Source organism: Ursus americanus, chromosome 24 (assembly GCF_024610735.1).
Source record: "Ursus americanus isolate L20-20 chromosome 24, mUrsAme1.1.p, whole genome shotgun sequence".
NCBI lineage: Eukaryota > Metazoa > Chordata > Mammalia > Carnivora > Ursidae > Ursus > Ursus americanus.
This window is the reverse complement of record NC_142150.1, coordinates 35,604,491-35,625,483: the sequence shown is the minus strand read 5'-3', so window position 1 is coordinate 35,625,483 and position 20,993 is coordinate 35,604,491. Positions and strand designations below refer to the sequence as shown.

General features: G+C 39.7%; 2 protein-coding genes across 4 annotated transcripts in view; both read right to left on the bottom strand.

Annotated features, from left to right (window-relative positions):
* Window positions 1-233: 233 nt before the first annotated feature.
* Window positions 234-5,904, bottom strand: CNTF (ciliary neurotrophic factor). The gene is made up of 2 exons (XM_045786737.2): window positions 5,776-5,904; window positions 234-4,519 (listed from the first exon to the last, which is right to left on the bottom strand). Exons 1-2 carry the CDS (start codon window positions 5,887-5,889, stop codon window positions 4,031-4,033), a joined length of 603 nt encoding a protein of 200 aa, XP_045642693.2. The 5' UTR covers window positions 5,890-5,904; the 3' UTR covers window positions 234-4,030.
* ZFP91 (ZFP91 zinc finger protein, atypical E3 ubiquitin ligase) overlaps window positions 5,878-20,993 on the bottom strand; it is a 48,096-nt gene continuing 32,980 nt past the window's right edge. Inside the window, exons 3-12 of one of the 3 annotated variants that reach the window (XM_087854890.1) lie at window positions 19,088-19,300; window positions 18,904-18,940; window positions 17,946-18,050; window positions 17,306-17,440; window positions 16,487-16,537; window positions 15,985-16,063; window positions 14,824-14,938; window positions 11,895-11,994; window positions 11,084-11,456; window positions 5,878-5,943 (exon numbers count right to left, since the gene is read on the bottom strand). In XM_087854890.1, the coding sequence (XP_087711016.1) occupies window positions 5,893-5,943; window positions 11,084-11,456; window positions 11,895-11,994; window positions 14,824-14,938; window positions 15,985-16,063; window positions 16,487-16,537; window positions 17,306-17,440; window positions 17,946-18,050; window positions 18,904-18,940; window positions 19,088-19,300 (1,259 nt within the window). In that variant the 3' untranslated portion in view covers window positions 5,878-5,892. Of the gene's footprint in view, window positions 5,944-7,625; window positions 11,457-11,894; window positions 11,995-14,823; window positions 14,939-15,984; window positions 16,064-16,486; window positions 16,538-17,305; window positions 17,441-17,945; window positions 18,051-18,903; window positions 18,941-19,087; window positions 19,301-20,993 lie in introns of those variants that run through there. The other 2 variants (XM_045786733.2, XM_045786731.2) reach the window with 2 other exon arrangements.

Here is a 20,993-nt window from a genome sequence, read left to right as displayed (position 1 = left end):
GAAAGGAAATCTGCCTCGTCTGCAGGCTAGCTGAGAGGTATGGGGCAATCTACCTTTCCTGGGCTGACTGGCCTTGGGAGTTTTTCCCAGTGGCCTGGCATCACAGTGATTTACCCAGCACGCTTGACTGAGCATGGCCCTGGCTGGGAGGATTGCATTTCATCCAATGTTGAAATCACTTGAAATTCCTCTTGCTCATCCAAAGATACAGAAATAAAAGAAGCAACTCATGGTCCTGCTGAGGCGAGATCTTTATTGTTAGCCGTTCTTGCATCTTTTTTTTCCTATCTGTCAAAAACAGATGGATCCAGTAATGTAAGAATCACATGCACATGGATGATACCTCACACCCCACACACATTTCACCAAAAGATCAAGTTATATTTTTACTGTCTTTATCTGTAGGCTTTAGAGCTTCTATAGAAGCTTTTGAGTGGAAAGACAAAATTTTTATCACTTTCACTTTTTCAGTGTACCAACACTCAGAGGGTTCATTCATTCTTGGGTGGGATGAGGCAGGAGGCCAAACCATTCTTTTTAAATGCCCTGGCCTAAATGTTGTCTAGAGACTAACCCACATGCATGCATTGTGAATCAATCGAAGTGATGTCCAAACTCCCTTTTTCCCCCTTCCCCAATCACTTTCTCACCGTGGTGCAAGCCCCTTCGCTTCCTGCGTGTCTATTTTACTCCTTAGTATTAATATAGAGAAGGTGCTCAGCTACTTGAGGAGCTGAGGATTCACAGTCTTTCTAAACCACTCCTGAGATAGGTCTCCCTGCAATATTTACTTGTCCTCTGCCTGTTTGACCAGTGGTCACCAGAATGAGTCATCCATTGGGCTTTAATCCACAGCAGGCTGGAATGACAGCAATACCAAGGCTATGACTTTATTAAAGCTCTCACTTCCCTCAAACCTGATTATATCAAAGCTAATTTTATTCAATGCTTGACCTGTGAGCTTGTGCCAATTTGCAAGTTTTTTTCCAAATCACCTTGTTAAATCAACTAAAAAGAGTTTATCTTCTTTCATATATGCAGTTTCTTAACAGATTCAGGGAAACAGAATCTCTCTCCCACAGAGGACTTTTCTACATGCTGTGGTATAAAAGGAATACTCTTTACAAAATTGGAGTTAGGGGTTAGGAACTACATCCACGCCTTTTAGTTATACACACACACACACACACACACACACACACAATATACACACATACATCACTATATAGTTACATGTTATACATTACATATGAATTTTATAGTTACGTATTATATAATATATATAGTTTACACGTATATAAAAATATGATTCCCCAGAGATCTGATCCACATATAGATCTAAGGAACAAGGAAAGTAAAATCTCAAGACCAAAAATCTCTTTTGGGTTCTGGATCCTTAAAGAAACCGTACTTCCACAGTGTTGCCATTATTCCTATCTGTATTTAAGACACACACCTAGAACACGGACCTATTGTTGGTCCCTTCTTCAGTGTCTTGTCCATTTCAGATAAGCATGATGCAGTCTGCACATTCAGATCCATTCACGTTTATGACTTCGTTTTTAAAGCTGAGTGCTCACCTCTCCCTTATTTTATCTACACTTTTCTAAGGATTTTCTCCATACTTCTTTTGAGGAAGAAACTGGTACAGAACTCTTACCACAATGTGGGAGTACACTCTGGAGACTTGTTGCTTGTGACCTAATTGAGACTCCTATAGCTTCCTATCTCCTCCCACTCAATAGTTAGTACTTGTACCTTTTCTGGACCCTCTGCCACTTCAAATGTGCCTCTTATATATAAATATTCCTTCACACGTAACTCAGAGCTTAAGCCATGTTCCATTGACTTTTGAAACTTCTGCCGACACCTGGTCTGCCACATCTGCTCAATATTAAGACAAACCCTCGGAGAGGAGTCACTCCTTTCAGATTCTGCAAGTTAGTAATCAGTTATTCCCCACTAAGAATTTGTAGTCACATCTTTATCCACTAAAGACTCTAAAATATTTCACAGATAAATCCAGGAGCTTCAAATAAGCAGGTACTTTATCAATGAGAAATACTGCCCTTGAAGCAGAAGAACCAGTTTTAGAAAAAGCTTGAATGAAATAAGCCTCTATGCATTTACTAAGTATCGACCTATACACCAAAATTACGAATGAAATAAGCCAAACGATAGACCTCTAGTGGCAGCAGGACCTGAATGTTTATTAATTGCTTCACTTTCTTCTAACCAGGCAACTCTTTCCTCGATCTCATTTCTCTTCATCTGGTACTCAGCCAACCTCTGAGACACAACTGAACTGCCCCCTCCTCCAGAAAGGGATTTCAGGCCCTCACTGAGTTCCCTCCTTTAAATCCTTAACACTTAAACATTTGCCTCACAATTCCAACCAGTATTGATGTCTTCTATGCACATAAGCTCATTTCCACAAATGCAGACTACAGAGCAGGGCCTTATGTCCCCTGTATTACCACAGTGCCCAACGCAGAGTCCTCGTAACACTGATCTCATGGAGTTTTGGACACGAACCCTTGTGGGAAAAAGACACGAGCTAGGTCACCCCATCCCATCTCATGCAACCTATGGGTGCTAGCCCTCTCTGACTCATGGTTCACTTAAGAGCACAGGAGGTTCAAACAAGTAAACTAAATTGATTTGGGTTCTGCATCAAGATGGCGAGTGTAATTGGTAGTGTGAAATAACGTGACACCTGAGAACTTTTGGATTTACATCACACCACTAGTTCACAGGCCTGACCACAAATGACCTTTCCATTAACGCCCACATTTACCAGTTGGTGTCTTTCACACTGTGTTTCTCTCAAGAACATTAAACACAGAACCCTACTGCCCCATTGTTGTGAAGCATGGAGGCTGTGCTATATATTGTTTCAGAATCGCTGGCATTCCCAGTGGGAACAGAGTGGGCCTCACCCTCTCCTCAGGACTGAGTCTAGAGAATGTGTGCTGAAGGAGTTTTGTGACATTTTAACCTGAGTACTGTTCCAACCATTGTCCATGAGTGCTTCCTACAGGCCTATAGTGCTACACTGCTGATCACAATAAATACGAGGTAAGCTGCTATGAGCTGTGCCCGACCCAAAACACTTGTGGACACTTTACAAAGCAGGCTGTATTACTGCACATCCTCAGTTTCCTAATTTCAGAAGTCTGGTGGGCCTACTCTTTTCCCCAAACAGACTCTTAACATCTCCATTGCTCTCATCTTTGCCAAGCGTGGGCAACAAATATTGCCTTTCACACTAAAATCGTGTCATTGACCTATCAGGACATATAGTGGGGACTGTTTTCCAGTGCTGGGAGTAGACTACATGGATGTATTTTCCAACCTTCTGTGGCAAACAGGTGCAGTGATAGAAGGTCATAATCAGGCCTCTAAAGTGAAGGGCACATAGGCTTTGGAATGAGAAATATCTGGGTTCAAACGTAAGTGTGCCATTTGCTAGCTGGGTAACCTTGACTGAGTTATAAGTTCTGTTTTCTCATCTGCCAGATGGGAATAACACTACCTCCCTCAACAGGGTTGTTGTGAAAACTGTAATATACACAGAGCCCCTGGCATATCGCTACAATACAATAGATACTCAATAAATATTAGTTATTATTTTTATTATCCAAGAGTTTGAATTGGCTAGAGTCCAGGATTTTTTAATTCACTGTTTCAATCTTCCCAGAAAAGTCATCTAGGACTAAAGTTAAACATGTATTTATCCTGCAAGGCTGTTAAATCCTTGTAAAGTTAACTTAGTGGGTAGAAAAGGTTAGAGCACTAAGGTGGAAGGATGTTGCCCTTGCCCCCACTCCCTTATGGCCCCAACATACACACACACCCAATTAAACCTGTATGCCCAACTATCCATGTCTCCAACCCTACTTAAAATGCCAATGGTCTCAAAGGTTAGAAAACTTCCAACCTTTTAAAACTTAAGAATGGGAAAGTGAGGCCTCAGAGCTGTGTATATTCCATTAGAAAAGGAAGGAGGGAGAGAGAGGAGGGATAACTGCTATATTTTCTTGTCATTAGCAATATAATGGCTTCCATGTGCTGGAATCCCAGTCTGATGAGAAGAAATGACTCGAAGGTCATGGATGGACCTCACTGTCCACTGTGAAAGTTCTCGCAACACCTTTAGGCCCCACAGCTTCTTCTCGAAGAGACCACCATCTCCACCAATGATGGGCATCCCATCAGCCTCGTTGGGGGGGATCTTGTGTTCCAGAAGCATCATTAATTCCTCCAGCTGGTAAGCAAAGGCAGCAACCTGGAGTAGAAGGGTATGTATTGCTTGATGGAAATCCCCTTCAGCTGGAGTAAAATGCACCTGTTGGTCTTCTAAAAGCCTGGCCAACATAACATGGAAGGCACGATAAGCTTGGAGGTTCTCTTGGAGTCGCTCTGCCTCAGTCAGCTCACTCCACCGATCCGTGCTTGCCACTGGCACACCATCCACAGAGTCCAGGTTTATGTTCTCGTTCAGGCCCTGATGCTTCATCTGGCCAAGGATACATAAAAACATCACATCTTCTGTAATTATCCCAAAATTCTCATTTAATCCCTAAATCTCATGTAGTCTTATTCACCTTCTTGGTCAAGGATCCAAATTGTAAAAAAAATAAAAATTCTAGAAAAGGAACTCTTCATTTGGGATCCAATGACTGGACTTAGGAAGACCTTATTCTCCCTGAAATGATACATACTGCCTTGATTCACTTTTTGTGGGAGAATCTGCAGCTTTCATTAGATTCCTAAGGTTGAAAACTACTGGTCTACAATTTCTCCTTCCCACTTCGAACTCCCTCCTGGAAACCGAAGTACTTGAATCATACTGGAGTTTTAAGTATTTAAACATACTTGAAGACACTGGCCAGACCTATTACGAAGCCCTAGAATTAACCCATTGCAGAATTTTTCTAACCCCCCTCTCCCTCATTATCCACTCTCAATGGTGAGGACAATCCTTTAGAGAATTCAGTGGGAATCAGTTGAAAAAATAAAAATTAAAAAATAAAAAAAGGCACTTCAAAGAGTCTGATTTCTAACTGGTGAGGCTGTGCAAAGACAAACCAATTGTCAGAGAACTTAAATTTAGAACTCTCCTTCAGTGTTTCTATAATAGTAGGCCTGAGGCGGAGACTGATGAGAATCTCCCTCTATCAGAAAACCAATCTGGAACTCCATGGTTAGCTCCTTGACTGGATACTTCCCTAAGTGCCCAATGAATCTTCTAGGGGATCCTTTTGATAGTGTAGGTGACCATTCTATTCAGACACACAGACACTTGATCTATGTAATGAAAAAGTGGGTGGCTAATACTGTATAGGAGAAATTCTTTGGGCTTATGCTGCTCTTCTCCCAAGCCTATAAACCTCACTTTCATTTACATAGCTCAAAAATTCAGAACAATGTGTACGAAGAACCCACACTCAGAGGGCCCATGGTTAATCTATTCTGGTAGAATTCAGACTGTAGGCAAATTAGGACTAGCCTCCACACGTAGCCAATCCCACCCAGAAGCCTATGTCTATTTTCTTACTCAAAGAACAGGTCTCCTAAACAGCCTAGCCAAGAAAATAAGGTCATAGGAGTTTCCTTAAGAAAAGAAACCATGTCAAACGATAGGTGCCCAGTCTATGAATGACTATATGATTAGGGCCTTTATGATTGGTAATGGGAGCTGGAACATGATGGTAAGGGGCTGCATCAGAAGAGATGAAGTGAAAACAGACAACAGCAAATTAGGCAACTTACATAAGATTCCAAAAGAGCAGTCAGGTCTGAACGAATCTTCCTCGCTAGCCAGATAGAGCGGCTACAGAGGTCCCGGCGGTGAGGGGTCAGCGTTGAGTGCTCTGCAAAAGCCATCCCCTAACTCAACTGTCCCAGGAAACAAGTGAGCTGGGTTCGCTTCTGTCTACACTGGTCCAAATAAGAAATGTGACTCTCAGACTAAATCCACTGGGCATTCTCTACTAATGGGATTGTGCACCCCACCCCCACCCCCCTGCCTGACTCAGAGGTGGCAGCAAATTCCTGGCTGTGGATTTTTGTGCCTGTGGAATCAAAGGCCCCTTTCTAATCAGCTTTTTTTCCTGCAGTGTCTGCCTCCATCTCTCTCCTCCACTCAGTGCTGAGCCTACTTGTTTTTATGTCATTGTTTTGCTTTTGCACTTAGCAACAAGGTCACTATCACACTAATCCTCATGACACCCCTGCCTAATGTGATCTACTTTATACACACATAATCAGTTCATTTTGTTATCACCCTCCCTTGCACTCCCCATGTCATCTTCTTTCTTTCCTTTTTTGGCCTGATAAAGTATTCAATAATATTAAGTTATTATTATCAGTATAGCCGTCATTGATTAAGCGGCTACTCTGGTCCAGACACTGTGCTAAAGGCTTTAAAGCCTTTATTTGATCTTTAGAACAATTCTATGAGATACATATTATTTTCCCCATTTTACATTAAGAAACTGAGGCTTAAAGAAACTAAATAATGTGCACAAAATCCAGGAAGCAGGCACAAAATTTAAATATGTCTCTGATTCTCCTGTTGACTTTGCAATTTCGTTCTCTAGGTTTTTCACATTTTGTTCAAGAAACACAATTTATGTCAAATAGGTTTTTAAAAAAATACAGCATCTTTTCACTTCTATCGTTTTGTTACATATTTAAAGTTAGTTTCGTTTACACTCAATTAGAAATCAGCAAAGTCAGACCTCTCTAACCTCGATCATGGTGCCTTCCTCGCAGCTATAGGATGAGGAAGGTACTGTTTAGGCCTGTTCTCTTCCGAAGGACAGGAAACACCCAACCCTGACTGGGAAACATTTCTAAGGCAGTCTCAAGTGACAACATGCTTTTCTTTTTCTTCCTTATCCCAGTCATACCACATTGCTTCTTAACAAAATACGAGGATGAGCTGAGCTTTGAAATGAGGGCAAAAGAGTTTAATAGCACGTGCAGAGTTCTCTTCTATTGCATCTAACTTAACTCTGTAGGTTAGAAGATGATGCTCCCTGAGCAAGAGCTGCAAGTGTCATCCCCAAATTAATTAGCTTTCATGATTTCATACCACAGACATTGCTTCTGAATCGAAACACATGCCTTCTCAGGTGCAAACTTCCATAGGGAAACAATAAGCAAGGGGTGGAGGGGAGAAAAGTGGGACTGGCAGCTCACAGTAGGCCTTTTAAGAAGGTAGGAGGATTCTATTTTTTTCTTTAAGTTAGTACTTGCTGTGGACACTGAGTTTTGTGAAAAAGCACTGGTATTAAATGCTATCAAGGTCTTGTCATTATCAGACTAACATAAACCTCATAGCATCCTTAACGTTCTATTAGATTAATAAGGCCACTTTTTCTAGAAGTCTGTCAAAACAGAGGACGGGTTTCCAAGTTGGCCAGATGATCAAAGAATCCTATGGCATTAGAGATCAAGAACGAAAGAGTCTGAAGTGAACTGACTCTGCCCGAGAGAAGCAACAGTACCTGCCACATAAACCCTGCACTGGGGACACTGGGTTCTCAGTTAACGGCATCAACTGTTTTCACCCTTAGGATAACTGTAACTCAGTACAATCAAGGAAGACAAGTTGCTTCCATGAAGACAACTTTTATTTTTCTTCTTTACATATTTATTTTGGATATGCCTTACCTAGATTAAGAGAAAACAAGGATTTGAAAAGCAAAGTATCCCTTTTATTATAATTTCTTTTTACATAACCTTTTCAACCTAGATTCAGGTAACTACCTGTCTCTCCCATCAAAGGAGAAGGGTCCTGCACATTACAACAGGCAAAAAAGGCTTTTAGGAAATAAAAATATTTTAAATTGATCCATTACAATTTTTCAATTTTCTTGAGTACATTGGAAAGTGGGAAAAGGGAGGAGGGAAAATGGTACTTCAAACAACCAGACCGTAATAACCTTAGCTGGGTTTAGTACACTCTTTGTATTTTTTCCAACAGGTACAAAGGAGGTTCAAGTGCTCTATGTAGATGCTTTTCCATACCTGAAGTCTTTTTTAACTCCCAGTAATCCTGGCCAGTGTTCATCCGAACTCTCTGGAGCATAGTAAGTCTCAATTATGCAGAATAACCCTGGGCAACCAGAGATTAGGGAAAAGCGCATCTCCCAGAAATAATACTCGTATCTCAATTACATTTTTAGAATTTTGAACTGCCAATTCAAATTGGAGAATATGCAGTGGGAAGAGTTATTAAAAAGGTAACTCAATTTGACTAAGAGTAGAAAATGCAGAATTTTAAGACTAAAAGGGCTCCTTGGAAGGACACAGAAGTACAGAGCATGAGAAGCAGACAGGGAAAGGGAAGAGGGCCTAGTATAAGATGGCTTACTTACACCACTCTTTATTGTGCTAGCATCCCTTTCTCAAAAGGAAAAAAGATAAAGTCCATACAGAATATTTTAAGATTGATGGCAAACTGCTATAATAATTTATTGAAGCAAACTGTAAGCAAATGGTATCTATAAAGAGGTCAAAAAACAAAAGGAGGAAGAACAGAAAGTTTCTAATTATGAGAACTAACTTGTTGCTTTGGTGGGAAGGAGTGTGATCTAGGGAAGAACATGTTTTCCCTCAATCTCATCAAGTTTTTTTATGTAGTTTGCTTTTGTGTAGGTTGTTAAAATATCTGATGACTAACCACTGCAAATACAACTTACAGAGACAAAGGAGAAGATAAATGTGACAAAGACAAAGGCAAGTGTGGGGCACAGATGTGAGCTAGTGAAACAGTACAAAATGGATTTATAATGGGAGTGGAACAACTTTGTTGTAAACCCACCCAATCAACCTGATAGTATTTTCAAATGTACTCAACATACCAAGTCAATTCCAAATCCTTACTGTGGGCAGGAAAGCATATTCTACATCCCTTCTATCCTTATTCCATTTTCTACCCCCACACTGGAGGGATGGCAAATCTGCAACACTCTGAAAAGAAACAATAGTGCATTTAAGTCTATTCACTGTAGGTGTCTGAGTCCCTATCCCCTGGTATCCCAACCACTGATACTAGTGGGTGTAAAGTAAGCCTCTTTCAGAGATGACATTTTGTTACCCTTCTTTTTGGGAAAAAATAAATCAAAGAGAAAATTGATAAACTTTGTAGTTTTAGTGTTTGTGAAAAACAAGCTGTTCCTTATTTTGCTCTCAGCAAAACTTCACTCTTTCCAACAGCCATCACACATTTCTGACAATGAATAGGGCAAGCCTTTAATTCCAGCTTGTGAGGTACACAGAAGGATGGAAACTGCCCTTCTAATTCTCTAAAAATGAGCCAAAATAGGTTTTTAGTCTTCTGGGAGTTAGAAACTTGTACAAAAACACCACCTGCCTCTCCCATAGCCAGTAATAAGCAATTCACCCCAAGAAAATCCCTATCTCAATGGAAGTGGTAATTCCCAGAATTTTAGGTGAAAGCCAAAGCCATACGGATTATTAACTTTGTCTATGGAAGCCTTTCCTCTTCTTAAGTGTTATTTTCGTAAAAGGGAAACAGAACAGAATAATTTTCTTTGACTTCAAACTGTACGAGTCATAGACTATCTCTTCACTAATGGCAGTGTCCTTCACTAATTGGGAGCTGGAATGAAACAATGATAAAGCAAAACCAAAAACAAAGCAAGGGGCCAGAACTGGGCCAATAGGAAGGTGTATAGAAAGAAATGATGGGGACAAAAAAAATAAATTCACAAGAGAAAATCTTTTATCTGTAATTCAGACCCTGAACAACCCTTCTCATTCCCTCAAAATTCCTAAATCGCAATGCTCTAAAAACTCAAAGAGCACTAATTACCAAAAACCTAACATCCTTCCCTAAAAAGGCTTCTGAAAAAGCACTAGGCTACTGTAGTGATTTTGTTAGTGCTGAGGACCAGCTTTCTTTAAAGGCCACTGGAGAGCTATGATTTTAGAGGCTGGCTGTGCTTCTTCAACCCTATATCTTGCCTTCAAAAGTACCTTTTATGGAAAGGACCCCATGTCAGAATAACCTAATCTCTCCCAGCCCCACAAAATATAGCAACGAGGACCCCACCCCCCCAAAAAAAATCAGACTTTCCGTTAATAAATAAGGAATCTCAGGTTCCACAACACAAAACACACATGTTCAAAGTGCAAATTTCTGCCATTAGTCTGGGACTTTTCTCACTGATACAGAGCCCTGTCTTACAGTCAGAGAAACCACGTGGAGGGCAGCCCCCTCCCTGTTGGGAGCCTGCTTCCAAGCTAGTGAGCACCACTGAGAACCAGATGGAGGTGTTGGAAGGGGACTGAAGTGCTGGGGTCACAGAGGAGGGAGGTGGTCCCCGTGAATCCTTCCTTTCTGAAACCCAGCGGGGAATGGAGAAAATGGGGTTGAGTGAGACAGGTGTGCTGTTTTAACAGCTCACCCTGCTAAGGGGCCTAAAGTGCCAAGTCAAGCTGCCAGCCTCGAGAGATTAGAACTGTATGATACTTTGGGGATAAGTGTGCTGCAGTGGGTAGAAGCCAGAACCATAGGGCAGCAGTGAAGGAGAAGGGGTTTAGAGGACAGTAATATACTATCAAGAGTTAAAAGCTGATCCAGAGCACATCAGAGTTACAGGTTTAAGAAAGGATCTGCCGGCGAGCAGGAAGTCTGCCTGGCTGGAACTGAGTAGGAGGTTAACCCTCACTTTAAGAGCTTCTTCTTTTTTGCCTACCTTTTTGGTAAAGGCAACATCAATTTTATGAAGGGGACAATAGAGGGAGAAGAAGGTGGGTGTAGGTGTGTGTGCTGTGATCCACAATGGAAAGAGCAGGCCCTTCAGTTATTTTACTAGATTTTAAATGCTTTAAATTTTTTTTTTGTCCTTTTTATCTTTTAAATACAAAGTCTGAGCTGTCCCAGTGCCCAAAGTCTTCCCTTCCACTAAGGTCCAGTAGAGTCTGAATCTTCAATCAGAACCTCTGTGGTAGCACCGAGTATATCCGAGTTCATGACCAGCCCTTCAGTGCCCCCACTGCTGCCACTTCCCACAAAGATCTTCCCATCAGCCATCAGGCTCACCCGTTCTGTCCCACTACAGTATGACTTTGACATCCCTTCAGCTTCCAGCAGGAGGCACTCTCCAGAGGTGGAGTTTCCCAATGGCTCAGGAAGAAGAGGAAGACCCTGCCCATCTGCAGGTTGTGTCAGGGACTCTGGGTTAGTGCCCAAGATATCTGTGCTGGTGATGAGGGCGCCTGCATTGGCAGCCAGAGCTTCAGCAATCAGCACCTCAGGGTGGCTTTTTGCTTTGTGTGCCACTACGCTGTCCTTCTTCTCAAATTTTTTGCCACAGATATTGCAAGAGAACTGGTAGAAGGAATCTGCATCATGCTTCTTCATGTGCCAATTAAGGGATGCCTTCTGCCGACACGTAAATCCACAGATCTCGCATCTAGGAAGGGTGGAAGAGGACATGGCTGATCAAACAGAGAAAGGAAGGATGAGAGTTCTTCTTTAGGGTCAGGGCAAGAATTTAGAGGTCACATATATAGGCTACTGCCTATATACCCCAATCTCAATCCCAATATTCCAGATCTTGGCTAAATTGCTTAGTAAGTAAAGAACATTTTCCCTGGATTTCATTCTTTAAAAGTTTTTTCAGTAACACACTTCTTGGGAAAAATTAGGAAAAGCAAACTAGATGGAAAATTAATGTTTCGTTTGTTTAAAAAACCAAGGAAAGAAGTAGTTCACTAAGTAGCATCCCTAATACTCTAATCTGGTAAAAGTCAAGAGCAGTGGCGACTGAAATGTTTGCACAGGGGCTAACCAGCAAGAAGGGCAGATACGCGCTCCTCACCCACATGTCCACCAGTAAACAAACACTCACTGTAATGGCTTCTCGCCAGTATGAATCATCCGGTGCACTGCCAGATTGTGAGAACTCTTGAAGGCCCTAGCACAATATTCACAGATATAATCCCTTTGATCTAAAAAGAAAAATAATGTGGTCAGTATTCCATTTAGAATCCCTCTAAGTATTTAACTTTCCCAGGTCACAATAAGTAAGCAGATGATTAGTCAGGTCAGTTACAGTAAGAGCAATACTGTTTTCAATGTATGAAACACCTGGGATAAGCAAAATTTTTATTTAAAGGAATATACCATTTTCAATTTTTCTTTAAAAGTCCATACATTCAGTAGCATAAAAAAAAATTGTTTAAAAAAAAAAACACAACTAAACAAAGCAAAACAAAAACAACCTAATGGAAATATGAGAATTAGAACCCCAATCTCAATCCCAGTAATCCAGATCTTGGAAAAATTGCTTAGTAAGTAAAGAAGAACATTTTCCCTGGATTTTATTCTATAAAAGTTTTTTCAGATTGTGAAAGCTGAAAGCTTACATATAAAAAATTTGGCACTCAAACCACCACCACAACAGAATTTGGCATTCCCTAGAAGAAAAGTGATCCACGATTAAAGTGGTAATCATATCTTCTGTTCCAGGTTTTAAAACTGTTACCCAAAATAAACAATTTAAACTTCTCTTAAAAGGTTCAAGTTGCTGCCATCAAACATACGCAAACAGTACTTGTATTCTTTACCTTATTCTTCTACCCCACATCTTCTGCACCATTCAACTACCTACCCCCCGTCATTTCACAATCCCCCCAAATTTCACAGGATTTTTGATGAATTTGGCAACATGGTGTCCAATCTATGGGCCAAAGGAGCACTGCACTTAATTATTTCTTTATCACTTGGTTTGGGAGAGAAGCAGATAAGGAGATGCTCTGTATCTCTTGAATAAATGACCACTATTGTTTTCTATGCCTTTCACTTAAAATTGCTACAAAAAGTCACAGTGAAAACATGAGGATAAATTAAAAGGCAAACAGTAACCAATTTAATTCTATATTCCATCCCAAACAGTTCTAAAGCCGAGGGTAGAAGAAGAGCCAAGTTTGTATCAAGCTTGAATACACTCAGGAATCAGGAATCACTGGGGGATCCTAGTAAATGCAGATGCTAGCTGAACAGGTCTGAGGCAGAGTCTGAGATGCTGTATCTTTCTAACGCGGCTCAAATGACGCCAATGTCTTTGGGCTATCTTCTACATGCTAAGCAGGCAAGGTCCAAAAATGCACTTTTAACCCAGGGACAACTCTTAGTGTCTCCCAGGTCTTGTCCACCTTTCCAGCTTCACAGTCGCATTGCAAATCTGGGTGGGGCATCCACTTGCTTAAATAAAACACATCTTCAAAGGGAGTCTGTCTGCACTAATTCGGAAAAAGAGAACTACAATAACATCATAAAACGGTACTAACCAGATGAAAATATTTGGAATGGACTGAATTTCTTTTTTTTTTTTTTTTTTAAGATTTTATTTATTTATGTGACAGAGAGACAGCAAGCGAGAGAGGGTACACAGCAGGGGAGTGGGAGAGGAAGAAGCAGGCTCCCAGCGGAGGAGCCCGATGTGGGACTCGATCCCGGAATACCAGGATCACGCTCTGAGCCGAAGGCAGACGCTTAACGACTGCGCTACCCAGGCGCCCCTGGAATGGACTGAATTTCTAAAGCAGTTTGTCGTAGTAGGCCTATAATATTTACCTAAAGTAGTCTCAACTGGTTGTCAAAAAACTACTTTTGTAGAGAATAAAACAGAATTAACAGGGAGAAGGAGTGGAGAAAAGGCAGCAGGTAGCAAGGAACAGAGTGGAGACAGCCCTCTCCTTGAAGCAGCAGGGTACGATGCGCAGACCTTAGACTCTGCAGTGATTCAGGCCTGAGCTCAAGTCCTGGTGCTCTGAAACGTCTACTGTGCGCCAGGCCCCGTGCAGTAACCAGCACTTTATATGTGATCTCATTTCATCCTTACACTAACTCCACAATATCGGTGACATTATTATCCCTTTTTTTCAGATGAAGGAAAGTGAGAAGTAACTTGTCTAAGTCACACATAAAATAAAAGATGGGAAGGGTACATGTGTCAGTATAACCCTGGGTAGGAGACAACTAGAATTCCTACTCTTACCCTCTACGACTGTTGAGAAGATGACATGTAATAATCCAGTGTCTGGGACCTACTGAATTTGCTCTAATACCCAGCTTCATTTGTTCCCATTAGCTGAACTTCATGGAGACTGTCAGTGGCTAAAAATGAATGAAATCTGAAATCATTCTGCATTATGTATAATGAAGACATTCGGTTTCTCTTTTTGAGTCAATACCTCCTACATGACATGTGATGTAGATGACATGTGAATTCAGTAGCTAGCCTTCATGATTGCAGCAGAAGTGCCAGGAGCTACTTAGTAGTTACCATAAACCAAGAGGCAAGCCTCTTTACCATCGAGGCTCTCTCTTCATACTCCTCACTTCTAGTCGGTAAGAGCTACTGAACTATCGACCTGAAATGGAATTAAAAAACACTGATTCTGCTAAAAACTAGCAGTGTGACCAAAGGCAGGTTACTTAATGTGCAAAGCCTCTGGCTTCTTAGCTGTAAAACAAGGAAACTCCGTGATGTTGAACAGATGGATAAGCAATAACAGTTGATACAGGATATGTGCTCAATAAACAATTATCCTGGTCATAAAAGTTCTTTAAAAAGTCAAAGGATAAAAGTAAAAAGTCCCAGTTTGTTCATCCTTTGTAAAATTTGTTTTATTACATTTTATTTTCATACCTTTCTCTCACACTTGACTGTAGACTCTTAAGATTTACATTAGAAAAAAATATCATTACCAATCTACACATTTAAAAGTAGAATGCAATTAACACTTGATAAAACATATTATTTCAAAAAGTACCTGTATGATGTTTGGCATGTCGTAGAAGTTGCTTCTGGAGCCTGAAGAGTCGCCCACAGGAGGGATGAGGACATACGTATTTCTTCTTCAGCAAATGCTGATACTTAATGTGGTGCTAAAACAGAGAAAATAAAGAGGGGTAAAAATGAAGGCTTCCCGAAAGCTTGTTCCTTTGCGAAGTCAAAAGTGCTAAAGAGGGGCACCTAGGTGGCTAAGTCAGTTAAGTGTCCAACTCCTGATTTTGGCTCAGGCAAGCCATGATATCAGGGTCCTGAGATGGAGCCCCCTCCCACCCCCCACCTACCCGGGTCAGGTTCCATGCTGGGTGGAGTCGGCTTGACCCTCTCTCTCTCCCTCTGCCCCCATCCTCCCCCCAAAAAAGTGCTAAAGGAAAACCAAATAATCTGAATATGGAAGGGGGGTGCAGTATAATAAAATAGTTAAGAACACAGGCTATGGAAATAGACAGACCTGGATTACAATCTGGCTCTATCATTCATGAGCAGTGTGACCTCAAGAAATGTGCTTAAATACTGTGAGCTACAGTTCTCATTTGTAAAATGGAGATAACTGTTAAGTGTCTCACAGTGTTACTGCGAGGATATAGGAATCACGTGTTGTATGGTGCTTAGTGCAGCACATGGCATACAGTGGAAGAACAGAAGCAATCACTATTATCACAGAGACAGAATCAGAGAGTAGGGCCTTAGTCTCGCATTATCCTTGCTGCTAAACTAAAAATCAAACAGGCATTTCTTAAGCTTTAGTGATAAACATTTCACTTTCATGTTTTCTGCCAGACCTAAATATAAGCAGTATTTTTAATTCATTAAAAAAATCTAAAAACAAAACAAAACAGAAAAAACAAAAACCCTAAAAATTTACGTAAACATTAGTCAAGAAATCACAGGTCAGAGAAGCTAATTTTATTTTTTAAAAATACACATTAAAATAAAGTCTCTTCATCTGTGTCTTTGATGTGTTGGTACAATCACCTCTTATATCGGAAGTATTTACACCACAATGGGCAACAGTGGACTACTCCAAGGAAATCCTTTATTTGACCTCATGTTCTTAGACATTTTTCTTTTAACACAATAACTAAAGTAATTTTATGCCTTTTTAAACCTGAAAGGCTGCCTTACATAACAATTTACTGACCTGCAAATAGCGAGGGTGAGCAAGAACAGTTCCACATCCTTCCATCTCACAACGGACATATTGGATTGGAGGCTTTTTTCTATTATCAATATGTGAGAAAAGTTAGCAAACGGAAGAGGCACTCTGCACAGTGGCTTAACTCAATGCACTAAAGGGAACAGCAATTTTACAGCATGAAGAATTAAAATCTCTTTACTAGCATATAGCTTGCACAGAATTTATGTTAGAAATAACCAGAAACGACCAAATGTTTGATAAGAGTTTTAAAAAATAGCATAAAATAAACTAGTAACCCTCCAAATAGTAAAAAGGTGTTAACATTTTTAGGAACTTTAAGACCCTACAATGGAAATAAAAAACACAGGAACTCTGCATCAAGGACATTAACAAAGTTGCATTTGAGAAATTTTTAAACAGCCATTCCTGCAGGGTAATTATGAGTAATTATGTGAGCAAAGTGCTTACCACCAGGAATAAGGAACATAGTAAAAGTATAAATTACCTCCTTTTGGGTAATCGTGGACTTTTGTCATCTTTTCGCCTTCTTCCTCTCCTATAATTAAAGAACAGAGTAACTGTCCACATCTTCCAGATTGAAGCTTACAGACTGAAGGATGACTAAAGACATATACTCAAAACCAAAGAGCAGTGGCAGAAACAAAGGATAATGCAGGATACAGACAGCCAAAAACATATCTGACGAGCCAAACAAAGATGTCATTCTGAAGTAATTTCACTTAGATAAATCTGCACTACAAATACATACCTATCATAAACTATACATTACAATGGAAGATTTCGATAAACCTCAAAGTTACTACTTGAAGAGTCGTTCTAGTAAAAAGTCTATCACTTAAATTTAATCAATTTAAAAAGAATAAAAGAGTCTATTATCTAAAAACCCTAAGAATATAAATTATACTCTCCTTTTAATAGAACCCAAAAGCCTAAACACTTAAAACAAATCTTATTTCTGCAACAGGCAATGATTGCTGGACAGGAAGTCAAGATTCTTCCATCACTAGCCGTCATCTGCCCTTTTTTTGAGGATTCACATTTGCCATACTTTTTCTCGCTATCTCACCCCCTCTACATCCCATTAGCTACTGTCTTGCCCACTCATTTAGACGTCTTTAAGTATTGCTTTGGATTAAATTTAAACTTTTCAAGCTTCTGAGAGAGCCTCTGCAATGAAACTGTCAGCTGCTTGAGGCAGCAATATGCACCTGTCAATAGCCCTCCTCACACTCCCACTCTTTTTCCCCACCAGTGGCTTCAAAATCTGTTAGTGTTCCATTTTTAGTAGTAATTGCCTACTCACTTCCTAGGAGGTTCCTCATCCTCCCTAATTTCATTCTCTTCTTCTTTCACCTCTACCTCTACTTCCACTTTAATTTCTTTCTTCTCCTTCTCTTCTTTCACCTTCCCAGATTTTCTCCGTGGTTTGGGGGTTTCCCTGAAAACACAAACACATTTCAACATTGGTATCCAGCAAAGGATCTTTGCAAGGGGAACTGTGACAAAGGGTAAAACCCACAGTTATCATCGATTTATTTGTAAAATTATGATCCTTAGCTCATGAAATGTGATTTCCAGTCAATTGTTCCTCACATGCACAGTAAAAGCTAACAATACCTGGGAATCAGAACACACTACAGTTGTAAAGAGAAAGACTAAAGTAAAACATTCTAAGTATTCAGGCAATTGATGATACCCTGTATCAAGATAAAACATACAGAAATCCAATAATGTGGATATGATCAAAATAAAGTTCTATAACTAGAAGAGAGGGCTGTGTGAAGGAGTTATAAGATGTTAAGTTGGCAAAACAAGTGCATAATTACTCATTTAAAATTAAGTCTATACCCATTAGTTTAGTAACAAGGTGAAATAAAAGCACACAACAGTGCTTTCCTAACTTATTTTTCATTGACATGTCTGCAGTAAAATCTGAGACGTGCCTATCTAAGTGGGGTTTGTAGGTCTCGTCTCTTGGGTCGTCTTTGAATGGTATTTCCTCTTCACTGATTAACATCTCTTCTTCCTCTTCCTCCTCCTCCTCACTGCTAAAAAGAAGCAAATTTCTAGATTAGAAATTCTAGTTGTAAGGATTATATCTCACCGGATTTTATTTGCTAATTAATTTAGAGGTTGCCAAAGATTCACAGTAAGTTATCTATAATTTTCATCCTTATGGTCTAATTAGATGGCAATCTAAGCTTTTTTAATGATAACTGTAACCAAAAAATACAAAAATCCTAGAACTACTATTACTTCATTAAATAAAGGTAAGGTGATGACTGCTCAATGGTACTAAGAGCTAAAACCACACCAAACCAAAACAAAAAAAAACCCCACACCAACGGACTTTATGCGGTGCCTGAGTGGTTCAGTTGGTTAAGCATTCGACCCTTGATTTTGGCTCAGGTCATGATTTCAGGGTCGTGAGATGGAGCCGCACATCAAGATTCTCTCTCCTTCTCCCCAACCCCCCCTCCCAACCTCCTTCTCCCTGTCTTAAAAGACAACAAACAAAAACAAAGACTTTATAATCCTGTGTCTAGTAATCCGATGATCTGTTTTACTTTTCAAAAAGATCAAAAAGCCAAAAAAAAAAAAATTTCACATGACTTACCATGGAATACAAATTTCAAAAATCCTGGTCAAAACATCCACACTTCCCATTAGTGGCTAGCATGGACTAAGCCAGAATACAAAAGTACTCAAGACTTGCTTTCTGAACTAAGGTAACTGAAGATGACATGGTTAAATCTCCAAATCAAGAACAAAATGACATCTAAACTAAATACCAAAACCGATTTTTTTTGGTAAAGGCTCAACGTTCTTTCAAGCAGGAAACAACTTTTGTATGTGCTTTATGTCCCCAAAGGTTTAAATATGAAATATGAAGTTTCTTACCTAATGCCACCTGGTGACTGATGTTCTTCTGCCCCATCTGGAAAAAGAAAGCAGAACAAAACCTTATCTTTATAAAAGAACCCTGTATTACCACACCTGCCCCTGAAAGGTAAGCTGTTCAACATTGCATTTAAAATCAGCAGGCAACCGGTTATTAAATAACCATACTCCACTCATACTGTACCATAATCAAGCTGATCTGTATTTGGTTCTGACTTGCAGATGAGCTGCAATGAACCAGTCTTTGACCTAGAACTTCGAGTGTTCTCTGTGTCATGATGCCGAGAAACAGACGTCCTGCTACTGCTGCGCCAGCCCCGGCTAGGCCTAGTTGCAGCAATGGAAACTTCCTGAGGGAGGGTAGAATCATCTTCTTCCTCTTTCTCTTCCTTAGGATCTAGATGAAAACATATACCATTGGCTTACAGTTAACCAATAACCATCTCAGTATACCTACTATTGCAAATAAAAAGTTAATAAAAAAGAAGGTATATTAATTTTTTTTCAGAAGAAAAGCCTCTCAGGTTTTTATACTGAGGTAACAGAAACAAGATGAGAGAAAATTTACCCTTATTGTCATCACTCTAAAAACTTCCATGTTGTCAAGCAGTAGTTTTATATCATCTTATCTACTAAAAAATGGACTGCTAAGAGAAGTGCGCAAAATACACCTACTTCAATTCATGAGATTATAACCTTTATATCCGAGACAAAAGAAACTAAATTAAGTGAGTGGTCCCAGAAAGATGGCCAGAACTTCTTATAAAAGCACAAGAAAGAAAGAATTCCAGGTTGGGATGTTTTAACAACCGAACAACGCTGAAAGAAACTGCTAAAGAGGAGTCCCACACTAAAAATGCCTTCCCTTGACTCTATTCAATAGTTCTTAGAACCACACCATGAATTTGAATCAATCTGTAGGGCAATCATGACAAGCTCTGCTTCAGTCATCCTAAGAGATGCTGTGCAAAGGTACACAATCTATCCCTGTTATCCTATATTTTCTTCATGCTTTGAAGGGTGAATGAAGCGAGGTAGGGCCATTCACTCCTGAGCAAGAAATAAATAATAAAAAGTTTAATATAACTTTCATCCCTAGAGTAACTTATTATATATATATGTTAGTATATTAAAAGTATATTTTGACTAATGACAATTCTTTTAATAATCTCAGGATGGAAAAGGCCTTCTAAGAATAACACAAAATTTTAGGTCTTAATACTGATATCTTTAACTATATAAACATAAAAACAATTTTCTGCACAGCAAATTCCACTGTAAGTGAAGTCTAACAGCCCAACAGAAAAAGAGCAGTTCAGCAAAAACATGTGGCTTTCACACAAACAAAAAGGTCAATCCTCTCATAACAGGAGAAACTCACATGAAAACGGTTAGTGTGATCCCACTGTTCCCTTATCATACTGGCAATGATCCGTATGTTTGACAAGTGTGTATTGGGAAGGCCAGAGGAAAGAGACAGTAACACAGATGATAGCACGTGCACTGGCAAAACCTCTGTGAAGGACAACTTGGCAGTATCTATCAAAATTATAAATGCACATCTTTCCACATTAATTTCAACTGCTAGGAATTTATCCTACAGAATTACAATCACGCTTATGAAATGACTTATGTATAGAGGTAGTCATTATAGCACTGTTTCTAGTAGTGAAAGAGCAGAAAACTGAAGATCAGGAGGGGCCTGGTTACATGAATTATGATACATCTAGTCAGTAGACGACTGCATGGAAATAACTCCATGACACTTTATTGTGCAAAAAAACCCCCACAGCCATATAATATCCAAATATAATATCGGTATACATTTGTTTTATATATATAGATTTAAATGTTATATATGTAAGACATTTATCTTTTATATGATAATAATACCTCTGGAAGGATATATAATAAATTGATAAATACTGGTCACTTTCAGAGAAGGTCCAAAAATATGCCCAGTAATTCCTCAGTATCTACCCTAGGAAAATAAACTGGCACATGGAGGTTCATGTTTATAACAGCTAAAGAATGGAAATGACCTATCTCTCCCTTCAACAAGAAAATGTTCAAATAAACCATGGCATATT

Coding starts and splice junctions, on each gene's coding strand:
- CNTF (XM_045786737.2), bottom strand. CDS start 5,889: ATGGCTTTTGCAGAGCACTCAACGCTGACCCCTCACCGCCGGGACCTC. Junction 4,520..5,775: donor CTGCTCTTTTGGAATCTTAT/GTAAGTTGCCTA, acceptor ATCCTTGGCCAG/ATGAAGCATCAGGGCCTGAA.